This window comes from Sturnira hondurensis, unplaced genomic scaffold (assembly GCF_014824575.4).
Source record: "Sturnira hondurensis isolate 20B ecotype Veracruz unplaced genomic scaffold, ASM1482457v3 Scaffold0017436, whole genome shotgun sequence".
Taxonomy (NCBI): Eukaryota; Metazoa; Chordata; class Mammalia; order Chiroptera; family Phyllostomidae; genus Sturnira; species Sturnira hondurensis.
In genome coordinates, this window is record NW_028090067.1 from 11764263 (window position 1) to 11789285 (window position 25023).

At 49.7% G+C, this 25023-nt stretch overlaps 1 protein-coding gene and 1 long non-coding RNA gene across 3 annotated transcripts; one reads left to right on the forward strand and one right to left on the reverse strand.

The window, feature by feature from the left end:
* Positions 1 to 385: 385 nt before the first annotated feature.
* On the reverse strand, positions 386 to 10826 carry CKAP4 (cytoskeleton associated protein 4). Its single transcript, XM_037068056.1, has 2 exons — positions 10136 to 10826; positions 386 to 2766 (listed from the first exon to the last, which is right to left on the reverse strand). The coding sequence occupies exons 1-2, from the start codon at positions 10580 to 10582 to the stop codon at positions 1435 to 1437; spliced, it is 1779 nt and encodes a 592-aa protein (XP_036923951.1). The 5' UTR covers positions 10583 to 10826; the 3' UTR covers positions 386 to 1434.
* On the forward strand, positions 10827 to 17340 carry LOC119002262 (uncharacterized). Of its 2 annotated transcripts, XR_005069719.1 has the most exons (4): positions 10827 to 10997; positions 13993 to 14123; positions 14305 to 14369; positions 14473 to 17340. It is a non-coding gene; the product is annotated as an uncharacterized LOC119002262 (long non-coding RNA). The 2 variants fall into 2 exon arrangements; XR_005069718.1 differs by lacking the exon at positions 10827 to 10997 and having other exon boundaries at positions 12627 to 14123.
* Positions 17341 to 25023: the final 7683 nt, after the last annotated feature.

The following is a 25023-nucleotide window of genomic DNA, read 5'->3' on the forward strand; positions in this document are numbered from 1 at the left end:
CGCCCTCCCAACCCCATGTGGTGGGCCCACGCATCTTTGAAAGCTCCAGAAGGTTCATGTAGGTAGTCAGGGTTGAGACCCTCTGCGTTGGAGTCGAGCAATGACCTACAGACAAACCTGCTCAGTGAGTGAGGCCATCTTGGTTTCAGAACTGAAAAACGAGTCTGAAAATCGAAAACTTACCTGTCTTTCTAAGCCTCGATGCTGCACATTAATAAGACATAATTACTACATTCTTGGAAAGGAACCACTCTGGAAAAGTTGTAACAAAGCTCAAGTGTTTATTAAGAATTAAAAATACTGTAAATAAGCCATACAGTTCATTTCACAGTAAACTAAACAAACCTTTTTTTAAATCTTTTTCTTTTTTTTCCTTTTTTTTTGGGAAAGGCAAGACCGCCATTGGAGAACAGTACAGCTCAAAGGAAAAGGGAAACAGCGAACTACAGGAAACGCACAGGTCCCTCGCCCACGGCCAGGGGCCCGCTCTGACCGCGGACCTCTGCACAGACCCGCGGCGAAATGGAAAGACTTGGCCTCCCTCCCCAGGGAGAAAGCCCGTGCCTCCGTGAAGGGCCCCCATAATACACTTCCTGGAAGAATTCAAGGCCTCCCCTCCTTCCAGGGATCATCAACGTACATTATAAATGTACGCATTATTTGGGGACCCTACCAAGAGGTGACACGGGTCAGCCACAGGGGACTCTGCAGGGGGGTGTTGTGCCTTCCAATTCAGAACCATCTGGATTCTTTGCATAGTTACCTTTGAGATCATGAGATGATTCAGGACAGGAAGAAGACACCCACGCCACGGGAGACCATGGTCAAGCAGCCGCTTCTGCCGACTAACGGACGAGGGCCCCCCCCCGCCCCCCTGCTCAGAGCTGGCGCTGCTACTGTTTCACCAGTTTAAAGTGGAAGACAACATGTGAGTGACGTCCCCTGAAGACATCAGCCGGAAGTAAAAAAAAAAAAAGTAAAAGTAATTTTCCTTAAAGATAATTAGGAAGAAAAATGCCTCCCCCCTCCCCTTTTTTTTTCACTTGAAACCTGCCAGCCAGCCAGGCTTTTTTGAGGTTAATCTGCTTCTGTTAATCCTCGGCTGAAGCCGCCACCCTCCTTCGTGGGCACTAGAGGCGTCCCTGCTAACGGGCACCTCTGAGGCACAGGGGCCGGGCCTTCAGGAAACCAACCAAAGGCAGAAGCACAGCACTCGAGAAACCAGTGGTGTGTGGTAATAATTGTAAATAAGTTAACTGGGCACAGAAATACAAAATGCTGCAGTGCGCCAAGTGTTGTCCACGGCTCTTTAAGAGGGGACAAGAACGTGGGGGGTGGGGGGGCTCATGGGAGAAAAACACCACATTTTTTTATGTTTATTTTTTGGTCATGAGAAATTGAACTTTCAATCCGCACCCTGAAAACACAATCCACTTAGACTTTTTCATGAATTTTTTCGACTTGCACAAACAACCTATCCAGGTCACTTCTCAGGTCATCGAGCAAACCCCTGGCTGATTCCAGGTTGTTCTCGTTGGTTTCTATTTTCACTGAGTATGCCACCAAACTGTCCACGGCAGTCCTGAGCATCTTCAAGTCCGATTCCACTTGGCTGACTGAGGATTTGAGGTGATCTAGAGACGCAAGTCTGTCCAGGAAGTCCTGAGGAGGCAAGCGGGCTGCCTGGGCTTGGTCCTGACCCAGCAGCGCGTGGACTTGCTCTTGAACCTTCTGCAGCGTGTCCACCGTGCTCGGGAGCTCGCCCACGCTTCTCTTCAGCTCCTCCACGTCGCTGTAGAGCGAGAGCTGGGCCTCCCCCAGGCTCCTCACGGTGCTGGCCAGGCCGCCCTTTTCCGCCTCCTCGGCCGAGGGGCCCAGGCGGTCCAGGCGCTCGTGCAGGGCGGCCAGGCGCTGCTCGCACTCCTCACTCTTGGCCAGCAGGGCCTCCAGGCTCTCGCTCTGCCGCGAGGAGGCTGTCTGCACAGCCTGGACCCCGTCCTCCACGGTCTGCAGCCGGGAGTCCACGCCCTCGCTCTTTCTCTGCAGCTCTTCCAGGGCCCGGGAGTGTTTGAAAACCCCATCTTCTTCCGGCCTCAGGGCCTGGGCCTTCAGCTGGCGCAGCTCCTCCTCCAGTCTCCTGATCTCCTCCGGGAGGCGAGAAGCGGACTCCTCGGCCTGGATGACCCTCTCCGTGAGCACCTGCAGCATGAGGTGCTCCGAATCGGCCGCCTCCTTGAACTTCTGCTGCTCCTGTTTGAGGCTCACCAGCTCTCTGACCTCGGTGTAGACGTCAGACTCCATGGCCTGTAGGGTGCTCCTCAGGGCCTCCAGGTCCTTTTCTCTGGACGTCACGGAGGCTTGTACTTCCTCCACCACTTCCTTCAAGGCTTTCAAATCCTGCTTGTACCCCTTGGGGTCTTCCAGAGACGCAACCTTTGCCTTCACATCGTTTATTTCCTTCTGGCTCCTCTTCTGGACGTCGGTGAAGATGGCGATGTTGTCATTGATGGACTTGGTGAGCTCCGTCAGCCGCTCCTCCACCGTGTTCTCCAGGGACGTGAAGTCCCGCTCCCGGGCATCCTTCACCACGTGGATCCCATCCGAGAGGTCTTTGAGAATCTCATTCTGGAGCTTTTGCAGAACTTCGCTGATGCGGTTGATCTCACTCTCCCCTTGCTTCACAACTTTCTCCGTGAGCTCTTGTTTATGTTGGGAGCTTCTCAAGACGGACTCGAACGTCCCGAATGTGGCTTGCAGAGACTGCACCTGTAACCAAAGTCCAGACATTAACTAAGAAGAGCTGATGAGGATTAGGCAACAGGACTACGGATGTTGTTCTTTCTGTCTGTCCAGCTTCCAGGTCCCTCCCTCTTCTGGAATGGCCCCACAACTTTCCTTTAGAGAACCACCCTTACACTCACAATCCCTGTGGTTTGGGGGACCAACCTGAGGGCCCCCTCCACATGCTCCAGGGATGGTTTGTAACACAGGCCTGACCAACCAGCACTCTATCCACCTTGCTCCCCAAAGTGAGCCCAGGGGTGGGTATGTGACCTGAAGCAGGCCGAGTCAATTCCAGAACTCCTGTTAAACCTCGTTAGAAAGAAAACTTCTCCTCCTAAGGGGACTGCTGGCTACAGAATGAGGGCAGCCCGGGGCTGAGCTACACAGACTAGCAGAGGAAGAACGCAGGTCTAGGAATGAAGCCAGCACAGAAGGAAGCAGAGCTGAGAAACATGATAAAATCCAGGTCTGAAGACACAATTCGAATCCCTGGATACAGCTACACCTGAAGAAATCTACTCTTCAACTCTCTAGTTTGAGCCAATAAGTTCTCCCCACCCCACCCCCCCTTAAGACACTTTAAGCTACATTTCTGGCTTTTGCAAGTGAAAGAGCCTCACAAGTTTTCACAGGGGAAAAAGCTGAGGCACATGGTAGACACTGAGCTGAGAGGCAAGAGACCAGGACTCGGGTCTCTGCTCACCACTCACGGCTGTGGGGCCCTGAACAAGTCACTGCCCTCACCTGCAAAATGGGGGCGGTAGGCCAGACAATCCCTCAGCATGCTCTGGCTCAGTGAACACCTTATGATGCTGCTGGCCATCACACATTCACTGTAAATAAAATCTACCCTAAATAAGGAACTACCTGACACGGGAACTACCCCAAGGAGCTGATTCAACATACTGAGGAGATGACAGGTGATGATTAATGGCCTCACCTGTATCCTAATCTGGTATACAGGGCCACCCAGAACGCTTTCTTGCACGCACATGCACACACACACACAGGAAAAAGAACAGAATCTATCAAGTCTCTAGCTGTAATTGCCAGTTCATAGAAAACATGTAAGAGAGAAACATACCAGGAGAATCCAATCAGCTAAATCCACAAGGTGGAAAACTCCACAGGACAAGTGACCAGGATCTTCAAGAAGTAAATGGCATTTTAAAAGGAATAAAGAGCCCCGGCCGGTGTGGCTCAGCGGACTGAGCGCCGGCCTGCAAACCAATGAGTCGCCAGTTTGAGTCCCAGTCAGGGCACATGCCTGGGTTGTGGGCCAGGTCCCCAGTGGGCGAACGCAAGAGGCAACCACTCACTATTCCTCTCCCTTTCTCCTTCCCTTCCTCTCTCTAAAAAAATAAATAAATAAAATCTTTAAGAAGAAAAAAAGAGAACAGAAGACTATTAGAGATTGAAAGAAATTTAAGATTCATCAATCAAATGTAACGTGTGGATTTAAATGGATCCTGATCCAAAAAAAAAAAAAAACCCCACCAATTGTGAAAGAGACATATTTTTGAGAGAAGCAGGGAAATCTCATTATGGACTGGGTGTTAGAAGACAGTTAAGAATTACTGTTAACCAGTGAACACATAAATAAGCAGAACAACAAATCGATGTTTCTCTTTCCTTCCCTTTCCCCTTCTCTCTCTAGATAAAAAAATAAATTTAAAAAAAGAATTGTTCACTTTGTAGGGATAATATACGTTTTGTCAAAAATATAATAAAAAAAAAGAAAGAAGAGGAAAGAAACTCTTGTTTCTTAGAAATAAATCCTAAAATACTTTGGTGACCTGATGTGTCAGAGATTAATTTTAAAATTACTGGGTTGACCAAAAATCCATTTCATTTTTTCCATACAATGGCTCTAGTAGTGCTTAGTTGTCTTTAACTTCATTTGAAACAATTTTGTTAGATTATGTTGTGACGGCTGTCATATCAGCTGTGTGTTTTTTAAAAATTTTCAAAATTGATCAATTTTTGTGCAGCCATTTTTATACTGAAGGAGGAAGAAAATACACACTATTTTTTGGTATATTATGCTTTATTATTTCAAGAAAGGTAAAATGCAACTGAAATGCAAAAAATGATTGTGCAGTGTATGGAGAAGGTGCTGTGACTGATGGAACGTGTCAAAAGTGGTTTATGAAGTTTCTTGGTACTACTGACCCCTTTTGGCCAAATAATTCTTTGCTGTGGGGCTGTCTTAGCATTGGGAGATATTTAGCAGCACCCTGGCCTCTACTCGAAAGAAGCCAATGGTGGGAGATAGCTGGCATACTCAAAATACCTAAATCAATAAAGTTATTGGTGAAAATGAAAACCGTGTTTTTTATTTTACAGAAAAAATGTAACAGACTTTTTGGCGAACCCAATAGCTCCTAGTCCACTATCCGCCGGGTCTGCCAGGGCAACTGGGGCCCTTCAGAGGGCCTGGAACCAAACTCCAACAATGTCCGAAGCCCTGCCTACACCCACTTCCGCCCGCTGAGTCTTCTGTGTAAGGACAGGCCAGCCTCTCTGCCCCTGCTGTGGCCACTGGAAGACCTGGGCCATTTTCCAAAACTGACAAACTCTGGAGAACAAGAGAAACCAGGTGGGGACCCAGCAGGACAGTGCAGAGTGCTTCTAAGTCCAGACCGCTAAAAAAGAGGTGGGAAGGGGTGCTGATCCGATGAAACTAGAATAATAAAAGGTAATCACTGAAACTGGGATTCATTATATTGCTCTCTCCTTTTGTTTACACTTGAACATTTCCATCATAAAAAGCTAACAGATAAAATAGTGTGGGCTCTCGAACCAGACTGCCTACGTCCATTGCCTAGGCCTGGACACTTCCAGCTGTGTGCTCGTGGGCAAGTTACTTAACCTATCTGTGCCTTGGTTTCCTCAGCTGCACGATGGGAACAAAAGTCCCCGACTCAGGACTGTGGTGTGAGGATGAAGTGAGTTAATCCACGTAAATTGTGCTTACATTCTGCCTAGCACATAGTCAATGATCAATAAATGGTAACTATCATCTTCATTATCTGTTTAATCTTTCTTCTAAAGTAGCTCAGAAGTCTGGGGATTCCTAGACCATCCTCAGTCCAATGCCACAGGGAACACACAACAGGGATGGGAACAGGACACCCGGGCTCGAGTTCCAGCCCCACCGATAACCAGCGCTGTGGGCACAAAGCCGTCACACTTGCTTCCCAAGTCCCAAGCTCCTTGTCTATTAACAACTAGGTTTCTGAAGTCCCTTCTGGCTTCCACTAGCCTGTGATTTTAAGACAAATTAGACTACGGTTCTCAGGGACTGTAGGATATTAGACAATTTCCCTGCCCAACCAGATATAACCTGAGTAATAACGAACACTGGAGAGAGCTCACCTCTGAAAGCAGGTTATGTAACCGACAGTACTTGCCTGCTCTCAGAAGAGAGGCATGAGCAGGTGAGTGCTGTACCTGCACCATGGCAGGCACTCACCAGTAAATGAATCACAGAATAAATGAGTGAACATGGCAAAGTCCAATTAAGACCCAGCTGGTCCATTTCCTCTCTGATCCCTGACTATCACCCACATCCTGGGCTGGCTTTTTACAAAAATGGCTGGGAAAGGGACTAGATCAGAAATTATGGATGAAACCAAACCAACCAAGTCCCAACGCTACAAAAAGTAAGTGTCCCCCTACTGATGCTGTCGGTTGCTCATTTTTACATGCAGAGCCCTTCTTATAACTAGTATGCAACGGATGCGTGTGTTCCGCCATAGATGCAGGGTGGCTATGGGTGGGTGCTAGGCAACATGTCAGAGATAAAGCAACAGCTAAGACAGGACATCTGCCCTCAAGGGGCTCACGACCTGGGGAAGGTGGATGGTGGTGACTGTCACTCAACAGAGCACTTACTGTACACAACAGTTATGTCAAGGACTTCAGAGACATCAAGACATCCTCTCTGACTTTCGGTCAAGATGGCGGCATAAGTACACCACTCACCTCCTCATGCAACCACATCAGAATTACAACTAAGATATTATAGAACAGCCATCACTCAGAACCTTCAGAAATGGAGTTGAGTAGAAGTCTGACAGCTATGGAATTAAAGAGACATCATCTCATTACATCCTCCCAATAATCTCACTGGCAGCTCCCACGGACCTCCATTTCACAAGACAGCGGTGGCAGAGCCGAGCATCGGAGGCCCAGAACTTGCGACTTCAGAACCTGAGCTCTTAACCCCCCTGCAATATGCTCAGGCAGGCGCATGTTCACAGTGCGCACTGGAGATGCTCCTAAACCCAAAGCCCTAGCTGCTGGTCCAGAGCCAAATAGGAAAACAAAGGAATACGACTGGTGAACTCCCTCTTCAACAAATTACAAGTAGTCTCATTAAACGGCCCCCTCTAGGCCTCAGCTGACTCCTATAATCACTTTAGGCTACCCTGGATCCACCAGGGCAACCTGGGACCTTTAACTCCACCACTCAGGGTCTGTGTGTGACCCTGAACTAGTAACTCCAGGCTCAGCTGGCCCACCTGTGAACTAATAAATGGTACCCACCTCAGAGGATGGCTGGGAAATACTTAACAGAATGCCTGGCGTTACTATGTGAATACCAACTATGAACAACACTGTAGGTATGATACTATGAATAACAGTGAATACTAATTATGTATAATAACACTGTAAATATATGTCCCTGTGAGAACCAAACTCCAGCCCCAACCAAGCCTTATATCAAGTTTAAAAAGGGTTCAAGTTTAGATTGTCAGAAGACCCATCACTACTCACTCTTCAATGTGAAATAACCTATTCACTGTCTACCCAGAGGTGCACACAGAAGTAACCACACACTGTGGCAAGTCCTATACTCTTCTGAGCATGCTCTGAGTTCCAAGCAAATGGAATGAGCATAAACTGAGCGTGACTACCAACCAGGCAAGGCACAGGAAAGACACAACATGAACAGGTGAGTGAGTAAAAGTGTTCTAGGAGATAAATGTGGGTTGACCCTAGCCCTGCCACTGACCAGCTATGTAACTACGCAAAGTGACTTAGCCTCTTTGTGCCTCACTTTTCTCATCTGCGAAAGGGGCATAATAGCACAGCTGGCCCCTGAACAAGGCAGGAGTTAGTGGTGCCAACCCCGCCGGCAGCCAAAAACCCACATACACCTTTTGACTCCCCAAACCCTAACTACTGATAGCCTGATGACTGGAAGCTTTACCAATAACATAATCAATTAAGACAGTCTGCATGTTATATGTACATAGTATATACTGTATTATTACAGTAAAGCTAGAGAAATAAAATAAAGCTAGAAAACAAAATGCTATTAAGAAAAATAAGGAAAATACATCACAGTACTGTAAGTAGATATAAAAAAAAACACATATAATAAGTGGGCCCACGCAGTTTCAACCCACGTTGTTCCAGGGTCAGCAGTAATTGCCATCCCTCGGGGGCTGTTGTGAGACATGAGTACGCGATAAATATGACGCATTAAACAGCAGCTTGATTACAATGCTAAATTAAAAAGAAGGTCACTATCTTCCGTAGTGATCACTCGTTCAATACTTTTATTGATGGATAGATTCTTCAAAACCTAGATAGGACCCTCCCCTGTATAGATGGGGAAACTGAGTTCCACAGAGGAAAGTAATCTGTACACAACGGTGCTGTGTGATGGAGAAGGGGTGGGAACCAGAAATAAGAGGGACAGGGAGGACTCGGAGAATAAAGCCCAATTTCTTCAATCGGGATGCACGACCTCCCTGCCCTATCTGGGCCTCAGTTTCAATCACCCCTCACAACCTCCTGTTGCTCATTGCAGGCAGAGGAGCCACCTGCTGTCCCTCAAACACGCTCATGATTGTCCACTGCCTGTGTGTTCCTCATGCCTTCACTCGAGTTACGGATCACCAACGAGATCTCGACTGACCACCAGGATGGGGCAGAGGCCTAGGCAAACACCACATCCTCTCCCTTCTGGACCCTCCCCCGGTTTCCCTCGATGGAAACCTATTTATGTGCAGCTTCACAAATACGATTCGTGTCGTTTCTGCTTCCTACCATCCACAGGGCCTACGCAAAGCCACGTGACTATCAGACTTCAATAAATATTATGACTGATTGGTAAGGGGGTGGATGATAGGGAGGAAGAGGGGAGCCTAGTAATTCCACCCCAGCAACATGTCTATTTTCTTAAGAAGGATTTCACATTCGGGACAGGCAAAGCACCACTGCCTACTTAACTCAGAAGTCACCTCCTGTGGCCTGCAGCCCCAGCGGGCTGACTCATCCCAGTTGCTCTGCCTGTCTGAAGAGCAAATGCCTAGTCCTGCCTAGTCCACAAGAGTGGAAAGGGACCTGGCAAGACAGACAGCATACTGGAAAAAGGAGGCAGCAGTTTCGGGCTCCTGAGTGGTGGCAGGATTTTTTGTTTCAACAGGCAACCAACTTGTCATTGAGCAACGACATTAAGTGGAGGACGGAGGAGGAGGAATGACATTTGAAGGAGTCGCACTCAGTGTGGAAACACACAGATGAGTGCACGCTAAGCAACTCTGTGTTAAAAGTTGGGTCCATCCACATGCCTGCCATAAGCCCCTGTGGACCCTGAACTGGGCAGCGGCCTAGACATTCTCATGCAGTCTGCCATTCACCAACTGGGGTCTTGATCCATTCACTCAATCCCTCTAACCCTCAGTTTCCTAGTCTGAAAAATAGAGTCGAAACAGCCACTACCCTCCCCCCTCCCAGAGGTGCTATGAAAATTAGATAAGCGAGTAAACCTTCTAAACACCATATAAGTGGTATTATCCACCCATATGACTTACTATGCTTGGCCTTTCCTTTCCTCTAAAGTTGTAGTATGCTGCTTCCAAAGGTCCACATGGGTACCCTGGTCCAATAAAGGACGAGGGGGCCTAAAGACATGTACTATTTCACTGGAATTTCGCAAATGAGTAAGACTACTAGGTTTTCCTTCCGCAGGCTCCGGGTCTATTAAAAACTGGCTCAGATGTCTCCCACGGGGTGAGGTAAGGTACCTGCGGCCTTGCCAGAGGCTTCCAGAGATGCGCTGGCTTCCCTCCCAACCTCCTTTTCAGAGAACTCTGCCCATTCAACGGTTCCTAACCCAGAAAGAATAGGCTCCCCAAAGCCTTCGGCTTCCTTACAGGTCTCCGCTAGTGTCCTGTGACAGGCCCTCGGCCCACCCTCGCGGCGGTCCATCCCTCGAGGCCGATCCTTCCGCAGCCATTACGAAGAGGGTCTGGGGGCCGCCTGGGGACTCCGGGGCCGGACAGGGGGCCTGGGCAAGGACCTGGCTGTAGGTACGGGGGCCGGGGGTACCCACCTTCTGCTCGACGCCCTGCAAGCCCTGCCCCAGCTCCTCCCGCTGCCGGGAAAAGTCCTGGTGGCTGCGCCGGACCTGCTGGACCTCCTCCAGGACGTGGTGCACACACCAACCGGAGAAGGCGGCCACAGCCACCAAGGCGAGGTAGAAGAGAAAGTTGAGCACCCGGCCGAGCCTGCGCGAGCAAGACGCCGAGGACGATGTGGCGGCAGCGGAGGAGGAGGACGACTTGCCACCGCGGTGGCCGCCTTTGCCGTGTGCCTGGTTCTGCGGATGCTGCTGCGGGTGCTGCGGCGGGTGCGGAGCGGGCGGCGGGTGCGGCGGCTGCTGGGGCGCCGGCGGCTTCTTCGCCACGTCATCCGCGCCGCCCGACGGGTGGGCGCCCTTCTCCGAGGGGCTCGCGGCGCCGTGGCCGCCCTTGGAGCCCCTTTGTTTGGCCGAGGGCATGGCGATCGCGGCGGCGGAGGCCGCGGGCTACGAAGCGAGGGAGCGGGATGCGCGGCCCGGGACTCTTCCTCGGGTTCCCCCGGGGTTGGGCGAGCAGCACGCTGCGCTGCTGGCGTCGGAGCGGCCGAGAGAGAGAGAGCGGGCGCGCGCCGAGGAAGGAGGCCGGGCGAGGGAGGAAGGAGGAGGGGGCTGGCTTCGCCGCCGCGGCGCCGACCCCGCCCCCCGGGAAGGGAGGCCGGCAGCGCGGAGCGGGGAGAGCCTGCCACGCACGCGGGGGCGGGCGCGGCCCCTCCCCCTGCGCCACGACCCCACAGAGGGCGGGCCGAGAACGAGTGGCCCAGCGGGATCTACGCGGGCGAGTAGGGGCCAGGCTGGGTCTACGGGGGCCGGGGTGGTGGTGGAAATGGACGTGGAGGTAGGCGCGGCCTTGGGACGGGGGCGTGACCGAGCGGGGTCTACGGGGTCGAGGGGTGTGGGGCGGCCAAACCCGGGCCACGGGGCTGGGAGGCTACCCCTGGTGAGGTGACGGAGGGAGGAAGGACGGCCCGGCGGGGTCTGCGGAGTCGGGGACCGGCAGCCTAGGTGGTCAGAGAGAGGGGGAGAAGGACTGGTTGGACCGGGTCGGAGACTGACGACTGGGCGGGGGCCTCAGGGGTGGGGGTGGCCAGGCGGGTGGGACGCAGGAGAGTCTGGGATGACCCGGTGCCGTGGGCCAAGCGCGAACCCGTTTTCCTTCTCGACCAGTGAGCGAAGAGGAAGTGAAGGAGGGAGCTCCAGGAGCCCTGCCCGGGCCGAGAGTGGGAGTGAGGGGGAGGGAACACCCCCCCCCCCCAGCATTCTTTCCCGCTGGGAGTTGGGGCATCCCCGCCCACCACTCCGTGCTATCCTAGCCAGCCGCGGGGCTGGGCCTTGTCTCTTCCCTTGGTTTTGAAGGCGGAGGCCGAAAGGGCTGTCTGTTTAAAACCCAGTCAACCCCGAAGGGCATGATTGGGACAGTGAGCAAAGATTGTTGGACTATGTGAAGTCTCCTCAGCCAGTCAGCCCACTATCAACGCCGTTGTCTTTTCTGAAGCTCTGTCAACTGCGTTGTGTCGTTGCCCCCCCCCCTCCCCGCAGTCTGTCCACAGCCCCTACTAGGGACCAGCCAGGGAGCACTGACAAGGAGGCAGAGGGGATTGTCGCACCGACTTTGGTAGAAGGAAATACAATAATGTCAGGATTGTGCTTAGCAACTTAACACGTGTTCTTAAAACCTCAGAAAACGTCCCAAGGTAGAAATTATTTCACCCATTTTATAGGAAGAAAACTGAGGCTGAACCAGCCACCCCAAATGACTGGCTCAAGGTCATGTTCAGTCATCTGCTTCTTCCAGAGCCTGTGCTGTTTAATCACTTAAGAATGGGAAGGAAACGTGGCCCTGTAGAAATTCAGCAACTCGCTCATTCTCACTAAGGCTAGTTGGTGCCTGGGTGGGGACCCAACGCCATTCCACTGCTTTCCTCCTGAACCTGGTACCTGGTGTGTGCCTGGCACTATGTATGCCCAGGGATGTGCTGTAAGGAACATGGATTCCTCTGCCTGTTCCCCCCATTCTGGTTTCAAAAAAACATTCCCTGTCCTTAAGGCCTAGTTCAAATGCCACCTCTTTCATGATGCCTTCCCTATAACACTACCTGGTACCTCTCTCTCATGGGACTTAGAGAGAGCAAATAATTGAACGTATGTGTATGTTTCAATTAGCAAACCTGTGTTTAGGTCCCACTATGTGCCAGACAGATGTCTGCAAACTATTAGAGTCTCCCCTCCTTGGGGACAGGAAGCAACCATTGCTTATATTTCTCTTTGTGTCTCACCTTGTAACGTGCTTTTTAAAATCTATAGTGAATGAGCCCTGACCAACGTGGCTCAGGTGGTTGGAGGATCGCCCTGTAAGCCAAAAGGTCCCTGGGTTGCTTCCTGGTCAGGACACATGCTTAGGTTGTGGGAAAAGCAACTGATGAATGTTTCTCTCCAGTCTCCCTCCCTCCCTTCCCCCTCTCTAAAATCTGTAAGTATGTCCTTGGGTGAGGGTTTAAAAAAATCTATAGTGAATGAATAAACACATGTGTTCCTGCCCTCCAGGGGCCTACATTACATTTGGGAAAATGTGCAGAACCATCTGAGGCTAAAGTAGATGGTTCAGAACATAAATGTTAAGGGAACTTGGAAAGCAAACCACAGGGCTGTGCTTGGGGAAGTCTTCTCAGGCAGAATGGTCTTGAGCAAAGCCTTGAACAATGGATTTGCATAGGAGGAGGGCAGAGGGGATATTTCTGTGGCCGGAAATGGGGTAAGCCCAGGAGACACCTTTCTGATAGGAAGGGTGTGAACTGCTATATGAGGAAGAAAGATATGAGCTGGGCAGAGTGGGTCCAGATTGTACAGGTCTGTAAAAGCCAGCCAGCCAGGCTGAAGAATCACAGTGTAGGAGGGCAGAGTAAATTATAGTGAGTTCTAGAAATACAATTATCTGCCCCACACAGGTTCAACAGGGCACACAACTCTGACCTTGACTGAGAGGTGGGGAGGGAGTGGCCAAAAAAAACCCAGAACACTAACTCATCAGAAGGTGTTAGAAAACCCTTGTTTAGAAACTTCAGCTAAGGTCAGACTGTGTTTAGAATCTCTGGCCCACAGAAAGAGCTATCATCCTTGTGAGGGAAGGGACAGCAGTCACTGGCAAAGCAGCTCCAGGGCCCCAGCCCAGCACTGGCCTGGGAGGCAGGAGCCCAGCTTTGTTACCCTTAGTTCTGCCACCAAACCCTGACATTGAAGAGTGTGCTTAACTTCCTCTCTGGATTTCAAGGTCGCCCCTTCTGCATCTCTGAAGACCTTTCTTACTACTGATCCGTGTCTTAGAGAAAATAGTCATCTGATTTTTGTCGGAAATAATTAAATATTTAAATTTTTTGAGTTGATTTAGACTCTAGGCCAAGATACAAAAATGGTGGTGGTGGGGGGGGGGGGGTTCAACTCTGACTCTACTGAGCCCTGGAAGGGTAGAGGGGAGGAGGAGGGGACTGACGCTGTTTTCAGTTTTTCTCCTTCCCCCTTTCCCTCTGGGAGGTAGCTAGTATAGTGGTTAAGACCCAGGGTCTGGAATAGACCGACTTGGGTTCAAAGTCAGCGTCGTGACAGACTGGGGAATGTGACCTCTCTGAGTCTCTGTGTCTTCATCTGTGAGATGGGGTTATAAGAACTACTTCCCCGAGTTGCAGTGAGGATTAAATGAGAGGCACCGTATAATACTGGGCACAGGAGAGGGTTCACTGAATAAAGGCTGGCTAACACAATTCATGGAGTCATTGAGGGAAAGTGTAGCTGCACAGACCTTCTGTGTCTAGGTTTCAATGATTTTCTTTCATCCATAGTTCTCGGAGCTTCCAGCACCATATGAGGCTTGCAGACCACAGGCTCTGATGTGTTTAACTTGAAAAAGCAGGCAGTGTTTTCCTCTAAAGCATGGTTCCACTGCGGTGTTTGGCTGCACCCAGAGGAGGAGGTTGGTAATTAGTCGTGACAGTGCATCTTCTAGAACAGGAAGGCACCAGCGGGTCTTCCAGGAGGTTTCCATTCTTCTGCCCCATTTTGCAAGTCAGCAGAGCAGGCGTTCAGAGGAAGTTGCCCTTCCTTTCCTCTTGATTTATTCTCCTCTACCCCTTTTCCTCTTCATCCACCCTCAGGTGTGTTGGATGGTTCCTCAGCTTGTGCTAAACACTGTTGGACTACATGGACCGTAAATTATAAGGTAGAGCTTTGTAAGCCTGCAGCCCTCTTGGTTTTCTGCAGTTCAGTTAGAATGCCTAAACAGAAAGCCCTTGTTACTGCTGATCGCCTCTTCTCTGTTCCAGGTTGATGAGACCCAGCCCACCCCTCCACCCAGGGGCCGAGGCACGAGCCTGAAGGCCCTGCAGACAGTGTGTGTATTGGAGGTGGGGGCCTTCCTTATAGTTTGCTCAGCTAGGACCTCCCCCTCCTCTGCCCCACCAGCCTCGTGGTTCACACTGCCAGCAGCTCCCCAGCTTCAAATCCTGTAGCTCCATGCAGTAGGGGAATTATTTCTTGGAGCTCCCAGCACCATGTGTGGCTTAAGGCTTCACCTCACTGAGTCCCGGTTTTTTAAGGTAACCATAGTACCTACCTTGTAGAGGCAACATGAATACTAAATTGCTTTTCTCTCCACATCTGCTTCACTCACAGCCTTCCTCACCCCAGCCCGTGCCAGTAACATCCATTTAGTTTCGCAGGACGGATCCTTGACTCCTCTCTGTCTCTCACCCAACCCCCCCACACCTAGTGCAGTTTATGAGCAAATCTTGTCTTTACCTTCCAAGTGTGTCCAGCACCTCCCACTTCTCACGACCTGCACCGCTTGCTGCCACTGATCCAAGGCACCACCACTCACGTCTGGACTCTTGAAATAATATCACACCGACCCCTCTGTTTAAGCACCTGCTGCCCCGTGGCCTCTTTTCAACACGTAATCCCTGGAAATGTGGCAGATCCCGTCACACCTTCTTCTAAAACCCTCCCATGAGTTTCCAAGTCACTGGGAGTAAAAGGCAAAAATTCGACAATGACCTCCGCAGCCCCCATGTTCTGACCCCCCACTGCCCTCTCTGATCTCATCCCCTCTCACTCACTCCTGGACCACCGGCACCAGACACAAAGGCCGCCTTACCGCTCCTCAGTGTGCCAGGCATGGTCCTCCCTTGAGCCTTTTACAGTTGTGTTCTCCGTGCCTGATGAACTTGACCACCCCCACCAACCCCTTCCACTTTGTAGTGTCCTTCGAGTCCTCAGTTCAGATGTCGCCTCCAGGCATGCTCCTCCTGGCCCATCTTTATAACAACTGCCCAACCAGAGACTCTTCCTTTCCCTGCCTTATTTTTCACTGTAGTATTCGTTTCTCCCTAACCTACTACATAGTTGCTGGCTAAATTATTATTGCCTGTCTCTTTTCATTAGCTTGTCAGTTCCACATGTGGGAGCTTTATTCAGCTCACTCTTTTATCCCCGAGTGCCTAGAACAATGTCTGCCACAAAAATAAATGTTATAAATTTCACATTACTCAAGTCCCTCCAGGTAGAGCCTTCTTTTCCATAAGACAGCCACAAGGAGGGAGCATGCAGGGAGGAGCCCAGTGAGGAATGAGCTCCTAGAACTTCTGTGACGTGAGGATGGGAGCGATGGTGACGGCAGTAACGGCCATGGTGATGGGGCCAGAGGTGACAACGAAGGGGTGGTTGCCAGCACTGTGGGGCTGCAGCATCGCAGCACATCGACGTTTGCCAGCCACGCACTGTGGACCGGCACCCTGCCGGGATTCACCGTGTGCCACCTCCTGCTGCCCTCGGCGAGCCTTCGGCAGGCACTGCAGGAGCGCTGATCCAGGGTACCCGAGAGGGTGGGCAGCGCACACCAAGTGACACAACCTGAGAACAGTAGGAGTGGGGCTGGAATCCGGGCAGCGGCCCCTGGAACTCACACTCTGGGCCAGCACAGGGAGGTACAGTCAGATGCCAAGGCAAAGGGAAGCTCAGCCAAGGCCAGTCGGCCTTCTGAGAAAACCCAGACTCTTGATAAGCGTGAGGAATCTCAAACTGGGAAGGCTCGGGCAGGGTTGTAGCTCAAGCTGACACTGGTAATTCACTCCCACAACTACTCCCTCCCACCACACTGTTGTGTGTATTACACGTGTAACATAATGAGAGTCCCTGTGTTGTCATGACATTAAAAAGCCCTTCATAATTTGGCCCCTTCTTCTCCAGCCTCATTTCTCCCTCAAATCCCTTCCTTCTCTGTGTACCCAGACGGAGCGTCCCTACAGGGGCCCTAATGTGCCATATTCTCTAAGGAACTCCGCTTCCGTGACGCTTTTCCTGCCCCCACCCCCAACTTGCGTAAGTGTCCCTCCTGGGTGCCCCCCCCCCAAGCTCCCAGAGAGGTGGTAGCACTTAGGTGATACAGTGTCTATTTATAGTACTGAACTGCCTCCCACAGTAGGGCTTTCAGGGCAGATACTGATCTGTTCCTTTTCTTATCCCCAGTGCCAGGTGATTTGCCTGGATTATAAGAGGCGCTTAGTGCACAATGGATGGATAAAACAGTGCATAACTTAGAAAGCTGGGCCCCTCATTCTCAGTGTCCCATGTGGCCAGAGTGCCCACTCCTTAGGGGGTGGGGGTCTTGGGAAAGTACCAAAGTTTGGAAGTTTAGTAGCAGTAGGTGTTAGGTGGAAATGCAGTGTGTTAGGATAGATTCAGATAGCAGGTTACAAATGTGTGTTGCTAATGCAGCCAAAAAGTAGAAGGGGTATGTGGGTACGATGGGTGCCTAAGTGAATGGGATGGAGAAGTTGCTATAAAAACCGTACTCCTCGGAGACCGTTTTCATCAGGCCCCAGCATTACTCGGGAATCTCCCATAACCCCTTGTTAGAGTCGCAATGACCAGGAGGGTGTGCATGGGAAGGGGGCGTGGGCACCGTGCCTCCCGGCCCAGCCAGGAGTCTGCAACTTGCCTTCCCCGCCGGACAGCCACCTGCCAGCCTCTGCTGTTCAGCCTCTTCTCCCCAGGCCCAACCTGAAGTCCTAACCACCTCCTCCTCTAGGAACATCTAGTCCCTGCCCACCTGTCCTGTCCCCCCACCCCCACCTCTATCCCATCCACTGGTCCCTCCATCATTTGGGTTCCTCAGAATGGAGAGTAATAAGGATACGGATTGGATTCGATCCTATCCAGAAAACGAACTCAATTGTATGCTTCTGGAATGTTCTCTAACTCCTCTGAATCCACATTTATAGAGTAGGATGAATACTGTGCAAGGTTCATGGAAAGTAATGAATATGAAAAAGACTATTATAAATGAAGTTACATATACATAGTTATTATTCGGTGTCAACTAGATAAACCCAGCCACTCGATAGTTCAGAGCCTGCCTAGATAATTTCCCTATAGAAAAAACTAAAATGGAGTCTCTAAACCATGCCTTATAGTACCAATGGCCTGGGGTTGTGATGGGGTTTCCGTGAAATAATGTCAGTAAAGCATCCAGAACACTCTGTTTCCGAGACATGGAGATTACTGTGTAATTAGCATGATATCCCCAGCAGGCCATGGAGCCCTAGAGGGCAGAAACCTGTCTGCCTTGTTCATGGCCCTATCCTTTGAGCTTATTGTTGGGTGGATAATTGACACTGAGAAATTATTTTATTCCACCTACACATGGAACAAATTTGAGCTTCCAACTTAGGCGAGGCGGCTAGAGCAGTGAGCAGTCTGAAATCCTGCCCTCGGGGGTTCTCACACCAGCAGGGCAGGCCAGGCCACAGCGCAGCAGTAGGCGCAGTACCTGAGGTAGTGCTGGGGGAACCGAGTGGGGGGAGGGGGACAGGAAGTCTGTGGAACTGGCAGGAGGGTGGTCAGGGAGACCTCCAAGGAAGGGTCACTTCCACACGGAAGTGAAGGAGGTGAGGGAGACAGCCACACAAGTATCTGGAAGAAGAACCTTCGGGGTGGAGAGAAGTGGGAATGCAAAGGCCCTGAGGCGAATTTGAGGAGCCAGTGTAGCCGGGGCAAGTGAACACTTCAACAAATTCTTATGAAGCCCCCACTCTTTATTGAATAAATGAGTGAGCTCAATGCCTAGCATGTAGTCACCTGTTGCAGTTTTTATTATCATCGTCATTATCACTATTGTGTCTGGATTTCCCCTATGCCGCCTCCCAGTACCTAAACCGAGACTGGGTACCTTAATAAGAACTCAGTAACTGCTGTGTGAACTGACTCTTGCTGTCCTGTGCAGACGGGTGCCCTCGACCGTTGACACCTGGCTATCCCTTGAAGTTTAGCTGCACTGGAGACACATTGTTGTCTTACATTGGTCTTTGCTCTGGAAATCCCTAGGCCTTAAAGTGAAAACAGAATTTATATAAATGCACTATTATATCAATTTGGTTGAATTTCTCAACCTTCAGAAAGGTAGAGAAGTCATGCCGTTCCAATTCTGTGACCTCCGATCAGTTGTGGGCCCCTTCCCGTCACAGGGAACCTTAAGAGGAATGGCAGGTGCCTGGGCTCCGGGCCCAGCATCTTCATCGGCTTTGAAGGTGTGTCACCTGAGACCCAGCGCCAGAACTCAGAGTCTGCCCTTGGCAACTCAGATTTGCATCTGAGAAGGTTTCAGCCCAGAAGGGAGTGGACGGGAATGGGAACTAGGAGCTCACGAGGACACTTTCCAACATAATAATCATCTCAGTAATTAAGGAAACTTGTCCAGTAAGTGGAAGAGATTCAAAGTCACTAATGAACTCCTCCCTGCACCTCTGACAGCCAGGAGGTCTCAAGTCTCTTAGAAAAGAGACTCCTTATGACATAGGATATTCTTTTCTCAGAATGAGGAAGTCAGTGTCACTATCTAATTTAAATCCCTCTTGTTTCTATAAAGGTAGGTCCCCTTGTTCTCGCTTCAAGGGGAAAAAAATACCATCCCTCTCTTGATCTGTTTCTCTGATGTCCAGTGAAGGGAAAGCAGACAAGAACTCTATTCATAAAAAGCTTTCAATTCAGTCACCATGTGACTCTAAATGCATTTGTTTCCCTTGCAGCTCAAGCCCCTCCATCTGTCTTCCAGGGGCTTCCCAGACACCTGTCCCAAGGCCAGGGCTTGTGGTGTGTGATCAGTGTACAAAGCAGAAGGGCCCTTCTTTTCCTGTCCAGTGTCTTCTTTCATTGTTCCCAAAACACCCTCCCCTGTGGGCAGGCAGGCCTCTCTCTCTCTCCCCCCCACAACCCCACCCCCACTCTCCTCTCTAGTACCCCTCAAGTCCTGCTTTTCAGAATGAATGAACTCTTTCCTCCTCTCCACACAATCCAAGGATGCTCTCCCGGGAATAGAACACCAGCTTTAGAGTAAGAATACCATTCTCATTTTAGAGAAAAGTAAGGCTGGGCCCAGAGTGTTTTAGCAATTGGCCTAAACTCACACAGCTTGTCCCTATCAAGAGTCGGGGTTGGAGACCACGTGTGTCTGATTCCAAATCCCTCTCCCTTTTCACCAGCCCCCACTGCTTTTTGGATGGGTGACCTCCAAGAAATACTGATTAGGATGCAATTCTAAAATAAATATTTGGTGTACACATGTAACACCAGGCGGCATGGAAAACCAGTTTTGAATGAGTACTGTGCAGAGGCCACTTCCAAAGGAGTTGTCCAACAGGAGTGATACCAGGAAATATTTGTCCTGTCACCGAGTGACTGTCAATGACATGAAATTACAGCAGGAGGATCTTCTGAGAAGTAATGGCATTTTTCATCCTCGAGTAAGGAGATTCTTCGCTCTGTAGACAGATTTGGATGAGATTTTTTCAATAAAAATGACTACACCTGGTTTTGGTTTTTTTTCCCCCTCCACAATAGCTGCCCCTGCTTTATACGCTAAATTGCCCAGGGGCTGAGATTATCTTGCTATTGAGTCCAGGTGGCAGATAGCGAAGCCAGATCTTGCCTTCGCCAAGCTTATGAAGGCAAGAGCTTTGTGAAGTTCAAAGCATCTCCGCCTTTCTAAGGAGAAAGGGTACCTTTCCAAAAAAGGTGCAGCTTCTCTGAAGGTTTCTGAGACCTCGGGGATTGAAAGACATCTTACACCTCTTTCCCTTTCTCATCCTGACATGTATTTGCATGCTTTCTCTAGAAATGTCTTGCATTATTAGTTCATCTCAAAGGTGGCTTACAGCAGGCCTGGTGTGGGCCAAAGTCTCACTCAAGAGGAAGAATGGAGAATTAAGGTGTCAGGTGCCGAGCCAGACATTTCATAGTTGATTTCCCATGGAATCATCACCACCCTATTAGACAAATATTATTATGACCGTTTAGGACAGAAAGATGTGATTCCAAGAAGCCCATTGACCGGCCCCAGTAACATAGCTTGCAAGTGGCAGAAATGGGGTTGAAACCCTCATCTGCCCAAGTCCAAAGCCCATGTTTTTTCTACTCTGCCCTCAGAGGCTTCCTGGACCTACAGCTAAATCCGCCTGGGCACTGACGTCTCTCTCAGTCTCCTCCCTGTTTATCTGACTAGCTGTACCCACCACCATTTCCTACGTTGGCAGTGCCCAGGGTGCATTTGAAAACTAGATAAACCCTCACCCTGCATCAGACTTACCAATGGCAGGGCCAAGGCATGGCTGGTTCTTTAAACTCCCCAGTCAACATGAGACAGGATAGTAAGAAGGAAAATTCCTTGGCAGTGGAATAGGGAAACTGAGGCAGAAAGCTGAACCCAACAGCTGAGCAATTTAGAGCCTGATGCAGCCAGTCGCCTCCCTGGAGGTAACATCTAGGCCTCAGTTGCGTTTCAGCCCAGAAAAGCAGCAAAACCAGGTGGGCAATGCCAGAAACAACTGCAATGACTGAAAAGTCCCTGCCCTGTCACTGACCAGTCAGTGGAAACCGTGACCCTAACAAGGCACACCTAGAGGACTGATGAATCTACTACTGAGATCCTTCCCCTGAGACCTCTCCTCAAGAGCTAAAAGCCTCAAGACAAAGGACCCAGCACATGCATTCCCTCTGGGGAGCAGCCCAGGCCATCCCCTTCTGCCTCCCCCACTTCCTTCTTCACAGGCTCTGGGTCTCGTGGACAGCAGGCAGCTTCTCCCAGGCCAGCCCCCTGAACCTGTCTTCCCCGTGAGCTCAGGCCCAGCACTCCTCTCCTGTGGCTTCCTCTGTGCTGACCCCTTCCTCGTTTCACTGTTCCTGCTTTACTAAATAGATCCTCGTAGTCACCCAGACTCGTGTTGTAAAATCGTTCCTTCGTGAAGACAAGAACCCACACGCTACAGCGGGCCCTAGGCAGACCCACTCAGGACCACGCCCCTGAGGGGTAGTAAACAGGTACGTCCCTTCCTAGTTAAGAACCACTACGATATATGGAGCCTTTATTCCAGACAAACTCCACCCCCTAGTAACGGCTTGTGTTTCCCCACTTCCTCACCATTTCTCAGACCGGCTTCCTAAACAGTAATTTCAGCAACCCCTGCCTCACCTCTCCACCAATCAGAATTCTTTCATCTTTACAAATCTGAGGAAGGGAGGCTTCCATAGTGTTAAAAGTTTGGGGGAAATGACCAATTTAGATGCTCAGCTCACCCACCCATCATGACAAGTCACAAATGAATTAAATCATTGAATACAAGAGTTCCAAGGCCAGTCAGACAGGGAGGGAATGAAGGTTTTAAATGAAAGGGGGGAAAGCATGGAGCATGGAAGAAAAAGATTTTATTAAAAGCAGAAAGTCTATCAGATTTAACTACATGGAAATATGAAACAACTGTTTTGAGGAATAAGCAAAGAACATAGAAAAATACCTGCTGTGATATGAGAAGCAAATATTAGTGCATTATTATCTGAATAGACCCTATGAATGAGAGTGATCTGAATGCCGAAACCATATCTCGTTTGCTATTAAACGTCCTGTGTCTACAGTCACTTGGCCTGTAACAATAGATTAGTAAATATTTGTTGAATGGAGAGATATTTTTTAAACCTTAAAACCCTAGGAGATAAAGGAGCAAAAGGCATGAAAGTAATTCACAAAAGAGTAAATACAGTTATTCAATACATGGAAGCTTTTTGCTAACTTCACCTGTGATATAAGAAGTAGAAACAATTAAAATACCGGTAGGTTATTCTTTTTATCTATGAAATTAGCAGAGATTAAAACAACAACAACTGTAAAACACAATGCCAAGTGGGTAGGATAAAAGAGCTCCCTCGTTCCGTCCGCTATTCGGCTGCTTTGGGGACAAGTAGAAACAGGAACCAGGTTCTGACGGTATTGGGCTGGTCACTGCAATGGGAACTGCTGGGTTTGTCTCACCAGCAGCTCTGCCTCCCCACGTCTGACAGCCCCCGTGATCCTCTGCCGGCAGTGAGGGCATCTGCCCTCTGATCCAAGAAGAGGGCAAGAGTAAAGGCTGGTCCGCCCCCCACCGGGATTTTTCAAACCGGAACTGGCTGGAGAGGTCCTCCTTCTTTTTTATGAATCAGTAAGGATGTGACTCTGGAAACTGCTAGCAGTCCTCTCCCTTGAAATCTGGAGAGAGCATATCTGGCGGGGAAAAAAAATAGGATGGTTTGCAGAGAGTCCTGTTGACATCAGATTCTTTGCTTCCCGTCCTTCCTGAGGTCATGTTGTGTGTCCCCCTGCTCTTCCCATGTGTGGATGACGTGAGTCACTCATCCCCTTCTCTGGGTGTACCCCAGAGTGGGCTCCTTCTGGGCAGCAAGAGTCTATTGTTTAGTTTGCAGGAGCTTTGTGAGCTTCTTGTTAAGCAGTAGAACCTTGATATCAGCCCAGGTAGAAGTATTGATTCTACAGCCACGGGGCAGTGTCTAGCCCAGGGAAATCTACAAACAGTGCAGATCAGAGCTTTTCTCCCCCTGCTGTGAAGCATTCCCTAGCACACCGCTTTCCTTAAGGGACCTGGCCTGGATTTCTCTCACTAGCCATCCCAAGAATGTTGGGCAATGCAGCCAGAGATGTCGTGAGCACCCAAATCCCACCTAAGATTCTATTACGCCCACTTTACCAATAAATCTCCCCAGGTAGTTCCCCCAGGGAGGTGAAACTCTAAGGGAGGGTGGGCATCATTTCTAGGTGGGCTTTAGGCTGCTCCTCAAAACAGAGCTCTGATACATGAAACTCTTCTACAAGGTCACAGCTACACACCTAAGGGGGCAGGCTTCTCGGACCTAAAACAAACTTTGGGCCAGCCATTTTGCAAGAGAAGCTGTCCATGCAGATCCATCCATGTTGGATGAGATGGAACCACAGAAAGATCTCAAGAGAAAGGGCATCGTCCTAGCAAGCAGCCCTGGGGGGGGGGGGGGGGCCAGGGAGGGTCCCAGGGATGCTCACCTCCGGGGAGAAAAGAGAGCAAAGGGGGTGCCAGGGGTCCCCTGGAAGTTCCTGCTCTGGGTCAGCTTTTCTCTCACCCTGCACTCAACAGGCTGGCAGAGAAAAGAGAATCCATACCCATCTCCAGACCACTTTCTGCCTGGCGACTGGCCACTGGCCAAGACGACCCGCCGAATCCCTGGGCCTCTGGCTCATCCCATTCTTCCTCGTCCTCCTCCTCTTGGATAAGAAGCCAAAAAAAAAAAAAAAAAAAGAGGGATGCAAGGGAAGGGTGTGGGGATAGCAGCCCTTCCTCCAGCTGCCTTCAGAAACTGTTGGTACTTTCTACATCAGTGATTTCATTGCTGGGAATGGTTTCTAAAGGCATAATACTACAAAAGAAAGGAAGGGGTTTACGTACAGACTTGTTTAGTGCTGAGTTATTTAGAATTGGCAAAAAAAAAAAACCCCACCAACCCTGGAACCCACACAAATGTCTAACAATGGGAGAATGATTAAGTTATTTAAATCTCTATGTATGAATTCAATTTAGTGTATCCCAGCCACTAAAAAATGTTTTGAAGAGATTAGACTGAGATGGGGGGAAAAAATCCTGTGTTGATGAGGTATTAATTAGGATTTAAGATTTGTATTCAGAATGACTGGCAACGCAAAAAGAAAAGAAGGCAAACTCCATTACGCCTTGACTGGAAACTGAAAAGGTGCACTCCAGAGTGTCAGCTGTGGTTTTCTTCTCTGAGTGATGGAACCACTGAGGGTGTTCAGTTTTACCTTTCTCTGTTTTCCAAATTGCATTCAATAAACTTACATAAAAAATGGACACCCCTTTATTGTCACTCGGTATTTGTCTTGTGCCAGGCCCTATGCTAAGCACTGTTCATAGATTATATTATTTAAATCTCCCAGAAATCCTGTGGGGTGGGTCCTTTTATTATCGCCAGTCTACAAATAAAGAAACTGAGGTTCCAATTGCTTATATAACTTGCCCAAAGCCAGGATTTAGAGCCTGGTCTGTTTAATTTCAAAGTTAAAACACATTAGCCAACTCACCCTCCCCAATAAAATAATAGACAAGTAGTTAACATGTAGATATATATATAACTATATACCTACATATATAGATAATAAACATATAAACAGTAGATTCATTCTTCAAGGCACGTTCCAGGCTTACCTCCTTCATGGCCAACTTCTGCTTTCTGTCCCTGAACTCTTACACTGATGTTGACTCCTTCGTTGATGGCTCTCTTTTTAAATATACAGGACCTACACTCGCAAATAGACCAGGAAACCCGGGGCTGGGAAGGACATCTCCCCACTCTGGTTCTTTCCTCCCTCTTCCTCTCCTTCCCCTTGGATCCTAGAAGTCAGCTGCCACCTCTCCACACCATAAGATAAAATGAGCTAGAAACTCCCAAAGTTGTGTCCTAAGGGAAGTTTAAAAAGTCTTATCCATGACTTCTGCTTACTTTCTTAAGTT

Excerpts from the sequence above, each read along its gene's own strand:
- CKAP4 (XM_037068056.1), bottom strand. The coding sequence starts at position 10,582 with ATGCCCTCGGCCAAACAAAGGGGCTCCAAGGGCGGCCACGGCGCCGCG. Across the intron at positions 2,767-10,135 it reads TGCAGGGCGTCGAGCAGAAG|GTGCAGTCTCTGCAAGCCAC; the intron begins GTGGGTACCCCC and ends CTTTGGTTACAG.